Raw genomic sequence first — 9898 nt, 5'->3', positions numbered from 1 at the left:
AAACCAGACCTCCAAAATTTCACGATATATTTATTTCAACCTAACCTAATTAGATGAAATAAACCCCCCGGGGGAAGACCAGGTTCGTGAACCCGGACAGCCATTTGCCGCGGGGACATATGTGTGTATGTAAGTTATGTATGTACCGAACTTGATCACCCTCTTTACCGTGACAAACAGACATCGGTTACGGAACTTGGAGCCGTTTTTACCGTAATTTCGTAATCTTTCAGTTCCATTTGAACGCCAATTGAACGCCAGACGTTACGCACAGTGCGAACGCGTGTGTTCGTTTTATATGTCACCCCGTTTTTTCATAAATCAGTCGGTGGTTAACACGTTCAAGAGGGTGAAATTTTTCTTACTCCGGACATTGAAAGTAGGATCCATATGGAGTTGATACTCTTTTTTTTTTTAGGGCTTTTAGAGTAACTAAAAATTTCTTAATAAAAACGTTTAATAAGTAACCATGAAACACGAGGGACGCAGTAAGAACTCATGCAGGTGCATACAAACACGCCCTGCAGGAGGCACTGGCTACGGGCACACAACCAAGGGTGTCGTGGTTAAACGGCCGACCCGTCGAGAACTACGGTAGAGAGTTATGAAACAATATGTGCGAAACAACCGTTACTGTCTCCAGATTGCAAAAAGACATTCAGAAGTGTTCCAAAAGTGTGTGACAAACGACCATAAAACCCGGGTAAGGAGGTACGGTCTAGAGGAAGATCTCGTCACTACAAAAACCCCGACGGCGACCCGTTGTGTCTGAAAGTTGAGGGAGGTTTCTAAAAGATACCCCAACTCTAGACGATCTCTGACCGATCCGGTTTAGGTCCTGGAACTTTACGAAGAATGCTTCGGTTAGGAAGCAACGGGCCCGCCACACAAACCCTAGTAACAGTACGACTTTCTAGGTCCGGTGCAAAGTAGAAGTTACCGGAAACGACTACCTGTCCTCGCCCAACAAGCAGTGACAGTGAGTTGTTAGAGTGCCTGTGTACCGGGTAAGTTAAGAAAAGGAAATGTGCCTAGTCAGCAGGACCAGGGAAACGTCTTTTTGTCGGGGTTTTTCGTACTACAAAAGATGGGGGTACAAAGTGTCTCCATAGCCACAAGAAACCCTACGGTTGAGTCGTAAGAAAGAGGAGGTTTGTGTAGATCAACTCAAAAATTGTTTTTCAAGATAACACCAAAGTTACGGCTGGTATACTGTAAGAGGGTTACGGAGAAGTACCTAGTAAGGTTTTACGAGAGAATCGTTCTGAAGTCTTGCCCGGCGACCCTGTACATGACCCGAATTCCGTCCCCTGTGCAGCGAACCGTGACGTTCCTAGAACTCAGGGACCGCCGGCATCAACATCAAATGACTACCATCGGACAATTATGAAACCAGGGTCGAGAGACCGTCCAGTAACTGATCCAAGGGGGTACACCAAGACCCTAAACAACGAGCGTGGCAAGAACACTAGTAAAACCTGGGGGTGGCCCCACTCTAGACGCCACCTCCGGGGTCTAGCTCCCTCTAATAGTTACCAGACATACAGAAAGGTAAAAGATTATTAACGAGGGTGTCAACTGAAAGAAGTGTGGTTTCGACAATATGATAACGTCTAAGTCCAGAAGGGCCGCGACCACGTCCAGATGTTACAAACAAAAGACATATAGGAACTTTTTCGAGAACCAGGAACCGTATCACCTCAAATCTTCACACTGACAAACTCCAACAACCTGTCCACAGCAAATATGACTAATTGCTCAAAGTTGTCCACGGTAATTATGTCAATTTATTCAGCCTCCTGTGTCTCTCCAGAGAATTTCTTCTTCAATGTCCAGACACTTCTCGTCTTTAGAACAAACAACAAATACACTGGTTTATGAATAAAAGCGTGCGTATTATAACCGGTTTATTTGAATAGAATTGTTTTTAGTTCTGTCACTAAAAGCCCTAAAAGAAAAGAGTAAAAACAGAAAAACTATGGATCCTACTTTTAATCGTCCGGAGAGTAGAAAAATTTTCACCCTCTTGAACGGTGTTAAGCCACCGACTGATTTATGAAAAAACGGGGGGTGACATATACGTGTAAGTAAGAGTGGTGCGCAGCGAGTCTGTTGATTCTTTATATGTAATTTCCCTGGATAGTACGGTTTACGTGAAACACTACAGAAAATATGTAATTTCTACCACAGGGGCCAACGCAGCCCCCTTGAGTGCGTCGGCAGTCTTTTATGTTTGGGAGAGAAGAGAAAGGAGGCGATGCCGTTAGAAAATTTTGTCGCCCATGTTGCTCGCCGTATGCTAAACCACGGATAGACTACAGTTTATCCGTCCGTCTGGTGTCTTTTAACGATAGTCTTTGTCTACGGACTGCACAAAAACGCTGCATTAGAGCAGAAACACAATGTAATCGTTCGGAGTCCGATTGTTAGTCTCGATAGACAATGACCTCTCGTGTACCACACACATTTTACGTCCTTTATTTTTTTTCCTTGAGTGGAACACTATTGGGCGTTCTCTTTTTCGTAAACCTCGAGGTAATCGTAGTTCGGGCAACCCATATAACGTAAAGGGGCGACTTTCTTACAATGTCAGGTATCCCAAAATTGACCCAAATGAGCATGCGTTACTGGGTGTTGAAACAAAAGAAAACCAAAGAAGAAATAAAACAAAAACGTCATGTCGAATACTATCATTCCAACATTCCATTTTTTTGGAAATTTACTTTTTATTAAACTGCCATTTATGTTACGTGTACGTTTTATTTCGTTTTTATGTACGAATGTTTATAAATTGTGAAACGTTATCATTAAAAAGGAAAGAATACCATAAAATACCTTAAGTCGTAAGTTTGGCAAAATAGTTAGATTCTATAGAGTTTATTTGTTTAGTGTAAGCAAAACAATTTAGTTCGTAGTACAACGAAATCGAAACCTCCTGTAAGTTTGTTTGTTTACTGTGACTTGAATCTTGCATAGAAAGATCTGTACGTGGTGTTTGCCAGTTTCAACACTACTGAGAATTGATTGGTGTGTCAACGCAGAGCAGTGGCCGCGAAGAGGTTCGAAAAATACCGACGTGGTCACGCGAAGAAACCTGCAAAGGCCACGGCGCACGACGACGACATGCGTGCCGAAAAATCAAAAGGGAGAGGGTCAAACAATGACGGCAAGAAGAAGAAGCAGAACGCAGAAGAAGAAGAAGAAGAAGAAGAAGAAGAAAAGAAATTACCGCTTCGCGAAGTGAACTCGTATATAGCGGTGGATGACACTAATCGATTTAAAGTATAATTTAGGACAGGAAGCTGGGTCACGAACGTCCCTTAATTCTAGTCGAACAAACGAAGTAGAACTAATGAAAGTCATATAACAGCAACTTTAGGTACAGGAACCTACCACCTCACCAAGGTCACGTCAAAAGTCTTACTCAGAAACAGACAATATTAGGCTCGTCGATCTTTTGTACTAATAGACGACAAAACCGTTGTAGTGTTAACGGTACTACAAACAGGTTAGTCTACGTCAACTACTCAAATCAGGTCTCACAGGGTAAAATAGGACGACAATTACGAGACAAGAGAAGATGATGAGGGGTAGAGCATTACTTTACTGGCATTGATCCGGACCATTGACCTTGTATACATTCACAAGTGGACCTTTAACAAAAAAGTTTGAGTACCTCTGCTGTAACAAATAAGATTGGCTGCAAAGTTTTCCAGGTCGGATGCGTAAGACTTAAAACAAGACTTTCAAAGGAGGTATAATTAAATTTTGGTTTAGTATTGATAAGTAAACTTGAGTCAAAGACGGCTGCAACTCCACCTCCTCGGCCTGTGCCTCGGGCAATATGAGTATTGATATGGCTGGGTGGAGTGGCTTCATTTATGCTGACATATTCTTCATGTCTCAACCAAGTTTCAATGAGACAGCATATATCAATATTATAATCTGATATTAAATCATTTACCAATATTGCTTTAGATGCTAGAGATCTTATATTTAAGAGTCCACATTCAATCTTCCTGTTTTGTTTGTTTTGAACTTTTATTAGGTTATTATGTATGACACCTCTATTAGATTTTACTTTAAATTGTCCTTGGGCAGACACACACACCTTTTAATATTGGGTATTTTATTGGAGAGAGCACAGAGAAGCGTGTAAGACTGTGACTCCTCCTCGATTGTATACCCTGGTATAGCACTAGTCTCTACTTTAACCACAACATACAATCTAATTCTTATTGTACATCTACTATTATGTAATATGCATTACGTTTTTTCCCTGCATTAATGATCAAATCATTACTATAACCCCCAGATTTGAAGATTTAATTTGCTGCATTTGATAACGATATATACATTTTTCTTGATTTTGCTTTAATATTTGATGTATTTGATGTGGATAAATTGTTATGCTATCATATAAATAATACATAATATAATAGATGAACTCTGACGATTGCTAACCAACATCAGGTAGGATTTTCTGTGAAATGGGAAGGGGGAGGGACGGGGTGGCATGGGAAAGGGATTCCCTATATTTTTTCTTTGTCTTTACTTTTTCTTTTTGTATTGTCTATAATTTGTATCTGTGTATATACGTTTTTCAACAAAAAAACCAAACAATAAAATGTTGGTCACCAAAAATAACTGATGTCACTGAAAACATGGGAAAGTTAAAAAACCTATCCCTTCACAGGAGATAGATTAGGGTTTAGCCCACACACACACACACACACAGGGGGCAGATGAAGATGTTTGTGGGGACAGAGGAAGACGGGGGTCTAATGTCAATGTTTGTCACGCAGGAGAAGTCAAACAGTGGTGCTAATTGCCCCCGGACCCTCACTGTTTACTTATCTGGAGCCCAGAGAGGCTGTAGACATGCAGCAGCTGCTCGTCCTGCTGTCTTTACAGTGGAGTAAAGAGACGGTAACAGTTGAAGTTCCACCCTGATGTTTTCACCTTACTGACAGCTAACAGGCTCCAGTGACTGGAGCAGCTGATCAGTAACGCTTCCAAACACAGGCATTAGTTAGAGAGGTTGGAGTCTGCTGCATGCTTCTCCACTGGTCTATCGTCAGAAGGGTGTAGGCTACAATACACAATTACATTTTTCTAATTCTGATTTTTATCTTAATCTGGTGATAATAAAGAGATAGATATCCCAAATGTGGATAATTGTTTTGTCACAGCAGTGTTGTCAAGCATTACACGAGTTAAACATATTTAAAAGATAAAAATGAGCATTAGCAGCAAGTATACACAAATTCACAATAGAAAGGACATAATAACTAGAGTATCTAAATAATACACAATATAAAGAAAATATTGAATACAACGTACAATCTCACTAAGCTACAGAGATATATAGAAATATACTATAGACACATATTGGCATTGGATGATATATACATTACAATTGTGCAGAGTGGTACATATTGGTTATAAGGGGTTCTTTGATCAAAAGCCATCCCCACCAGTAGATGGCAGTCAGCACGACCCCAGCTACTCTATGCACATCTTCTATCTGAATATTCCCAGCTGCTGCTTAACTGTATGATCTGCAGTCTGCCATGTGTCAGAGACATTGAAACATCACTTGAATCCCTTTACTGTAATGAAGTCTCTAAAGTCTGGAAAATAAATCCATCACCATATCCTAAAATGTAGACGAGATACTGTATCGTCTCATATCTATATACTATCAGAATCAGAAACGGTTTTATTGCCAGGTAGGTTCACACGTACGAGGAATTTGACTTGATGTCATGGTGCATACATAAACATTTAAAACAAATGTTTTTAAAAAAGTACACAGATAGCAAACAATATTAAGAACACTGTAATAAAAATATAGTAATAAAATAAAGCAGTAATTTACATCATTCATGTATTCATTTGTCATTTCTAATAGTGGAACATGTATTTTCTTGCTGTTTAGTATATGGCATTTTGATCAAGATGTAGTCATCAATGAGCAGTTTCTCTATGCTTTTGTTTTGAATGCAGCTTCAGTCACTGGGGGTTTGGGTATTTATTGCAGACAGGTGGAGCAGTGACTGCCCCGGAAAAAATCTTTGTGTTTTATCAGGGGAGTAGAGGAAGTAAAAGCCATGTTCTTTGTTTGGGTTGATCTTCGAAACCTAAGGGAAATAAACACAACAAACTCAATTCTTGGCCAATCAATGAACTATCCTGCGTAAGATTCCTCATCAGATCCCTGCTGCAGTTAGATTTTGAGTTTGTATTTGTTTGTTTTAGCGTTTAGGGACAAAAAGCCACGACAGATATACAGTATATTGCCCAGCCTTGGTTTGGCCTCTGTCACAGAATTGTGAGAATGAGTTTGCTGTTTTGACATTATTTTCACATCTTACTGTTTCCTCTGCACTTGTTATGATGTTTGAATGAACCGGTTAATGTATGAACTTCAGTATGCATATGTGGAACATTAGTCTAAAATAATTTAATAATTGTCAAAAGTAGCCTATAGGAAGACAGTTTCTTTAAAGATTAGGTTTTACACTGTGTGAACTTATTACACTACATTTATAAAAAATAAATTGTATTGACAGTAAACACCTCAGATTTAATACAGTAGACAGTAACTATGTACAGCCTATAATGATCATCACACAGCCTATTCTATGTGTGAGGGGTTAGGGTTAGACTAACCCTGACTGTGTGTGTGTGGTTGAAGGGTTGCAGGACGAGTTCAGTGTGCAGCCCAGTGATGTGGAGGTGGCAGAGGGGGAACTGGCTGTGTTGAACTGCGCCCCCCCGGTGGGACACCCTGAACCTAATGTGATGTGGAAGAAGGACGGCCTGCTCATCAACAGCACTGATCACCACTACACTGTAAGCACATTTACATGTTGTGTTGAAACCTGAATAATTTTAAATATGAACCTAGTAACATTTCCAATGCTGCACAAGTTTAAACTGAATATGTTCGATTCACAAAGGGATATCTTGTATTGTCACCCTCACTATGCAGGGTGAAAGAGGGGGAAAACAAACAAACTCTCCCTCCCTTCATTTTCAATTTTTCATATATCTAACTGCATGAATGAAAAATGCCTGTGATTTAGTTTTCTTGAATAATTGTCAAAGGCATACCACTTTGAGACAGTATTTCTAGTTTGTAAATTCTCTGTCAAGTATCATTTTAAACATTTATGCAACGACTCTTGGATGACTCAAATACATCAAATTAAAGACTAAATTAAGCTGTGACATAATTAATCTGTGAAAACTGGTAATGTCGTATGATAGTTATAGTGGTGAAGCTATAATGATTTTTAAAAGTGGACGCTCCCCGACGGTCGGTTGTTATTGTCAATATTAATATAATAAATATTTATTTTTTAATAGTCACACTCGATTTCGCCGATTTTCTTGTTGCCCCAGCTGGTCGACATCTTTTTCAACCCGTTCAAATCCAGTTTTGGACAGTCTGCCGTGGTTCCATCCCATTTCAAAGTGCTCAAACCCTCGGCGCACACTCAAACTTCCAATCACAGAGCTTGAGGACTATCACGGGGTTTGTTAAGCGAAGCGGAGAGAATACTTACTTCCGAGTGTAAAATTCTCTAAAGCAACCTGACGGACTCCAACTTGTGTTTATTAATCAAACAAATAAATAAAACACAAGGATAATGATGTGTTATTGTTGAGTAAATAACAGTGTGTGGTTTAGAAAAGAATACAAAATTAGAAGGAAAAAACGATGAAACAATACAGATTTCAGTATTCTGAGCCCCTACTCTCCCCATGACTGATGGCAACAAAAGTCCTACATTATTCAATTAAAATAAATAAGTAAAAACAATAAGTGTGGCTTGATATTGAGTAAGAAAAAGATTGATAAACGCTGTGAGAATGGATCTGCAGAGAGCATTTCGCCGCGATCCCAACTCCTCATATTACCAACGTTCAGGGAGCTCTATGCAAGTCAATGGGACGCCCTGCCCGTTGAGAACTGACTTCCAAGGAGTACCCTGTACGTAATAGAGTGACGGGGAGGGGCCCCGACCGTCCGTCGATAGTGACGGGTTGGGAGTGAGGAGGACGTGTTGCTTTAAAACAGGGGTGGGGAACCTTTTTCCTCTCAAGGGCCATTTCAATTTTTTCAACATCCTCCGAGGGCCGTACAAATGATTGACCTCTGCTTAAAAGTACTACAATCGAACTTCCGGCAACGAGGAATGGAGTAGACGCGTGTTTCTCCAGCTCCCACTACTTTTAACACACAACTAACGTTTAAACCTCTTACCTGTAAACAACGCGGGGATTTTTGTTTAATTGTTTTATTTATTTTACGCATAACGATCAACTTTCCGTTGAAACGGCTAAATGGCTTCGAAAGCAAGCAAAAAGGAGAAGAAAGACGAGGCACCGGCTACTGCCGTAGCTAGCATGGCGTCCTTGGTTAAGCTACTGGAGGAGCACCGGAGCGCACTTTCAAGGGAATTTAGCGGGCTATGTCTTTCTGGAAGCGAGATTGACTTGTGTCCGGAGACAGTCACAGAACCCGGTACCGGCTGACCTCCTCTGAGGCTAACGCGATCAGCTCAGCGACAAAATGGCAAAAGAGTTGGAGGTAAGTGTGCGAGCATGGAAAGGAAGCTACAACACGTTAAAGGCTTTTTAAAGTATTCGCCCTCTGATTCACCGCAGCCCGGTCGCAATATCATCAGGCGATACACTGGCCTTACCGGAGTCGATTGGAGGGTGCACGTCCAGAGACTTTTTTTTCAGGACTTGGTGGGCTTCTGGGTGCCAAGTCCTCACTACGGCTCCGTTGAGCTGGGACCGAGCACGCGATGCCTGACGGCAAGCAAGGTCCCGGTCAAGATCAGAGCGGTAATAGCCCGCATCCATCATTTCAGGGCGAAAGAGCTATCGTTCAGGGGCCGGAAGCGCGGGGAAAGCTGTTTTTCCAGGGGAGCGTGGCTATCTTTGAAGGACTACTGCCGGCGTGGAGCAAGAACGCGCGGGCGTAGCCGGGAGGTGATGTCGGCATTTATCAACGCTGGGTTGGCCATCACTCCTGTATCCAGCGAGGTTACGGATCACAACCAAGGACGGGGGCGAAAAGATTTCGCCACTCGGTGTGAGGACGCTACACTCTTTCCTGACACACTGCAGGGTAACGCGGCGGGTCTTGACTAGAGGAGGAGCCGTGATGGCCACCTTTAATGCAGGTTTGTGATCTATGTTTTCATGGAGCGCGTTGCGCTTTTTCCATACAACACTCCATAACAGCTAATAAGGTCTTATAAAGCTGTGTGAGAAGGACTTTTTGTCAACTCTTGCCAATGTTTGTTTTTGTTTTTTCATATCTTAATAGCAGTCGACGGGTACAGTTGCTTATGGCTTCCCATCACACTCTGTGACTATTTATTGTATCATTTCGTTATGAATAAACACCCCAGTCACTGTTTATCTATTCGGGATGCATTTGCATTGAGATATTGCCCCTATGCTCCATATAGTCTCGCCGAATCCCTCGGCTGTGTGTGTGTCCTGAAAGAACGTCACATTTTGACCCTCCAAATGTTAAGTTATTCCTTTATATTTCGTATTATAATTAAATATTGCGTTTACAGTTGTTTATTGTTGAATCACTTTTTCGGTTATCGTTTTATCTAGTACCATTTTGTTATGTATGTTTTTTGTTTGTAGTTGTGTGTGTGTGTTGTATTGTGTTTGTGTATACTTTTTTTTTTTTTTCTCACATCCCGAGCCACTGCTTTTTGTTTAACTCTATGTGTAAGGTTTTTAAAATAATTAAGTTGAAAACGCTTGATCTGAGGTACCTGTTCAATCTGGGCTGAAGATGCATGTGCTCGGGAAGTTGATTTGCAGATGGTAAGTTGGGGAGGTTGAACTATTA

The 9898-nt window shown here is 41.1% G+C and overlaps 1 protein-coding gene across 1 annotated transcript in view; it reads left to right on the top strand.

Moving 5' to 3' along the window:
- Window positions 1-9898, top strand: part of LOC104957123 (roundabout homolog 4-like) — a 19120-nt gene that overhangs the window by 1610 nt on the left and 7612 nt on the right. The window contains exons 2-3 of the mRNA XM_010784736.1: window positions 3042-3166; window positions 6701-6858. Coding sequence (XP_010783038.1) covers window positions 3042-3166; window positions 6701-6858 — 283 coding nt within the window. The remainder of the gene's footprint in view (window positions 1-3041; window positions 3167-6700; window positions 6859-9898) is intronic.

The sequence above is a fragment of the Notothenia coriiceps genome, unplaced genomic scaffold (assembly GCF_000735185.1).
Source record: "Notothenia coriiceps isolate Sejong01 unplaced genomic scaffold, NC01 NC01_scaffold00026424, whole genome shotgun sequence".
In the NCBI taxonomy this organism is placed as follows: domain Eukaryota; kingdom Metazoa; phylum Chordata; class Actinopteri; order Perciformes; family Nototheniidae; genus Notothenia; species Notothenia coriiceps.
This window is presented reverse-complemented; position numbering and strand designations above follow the sequence as displayed.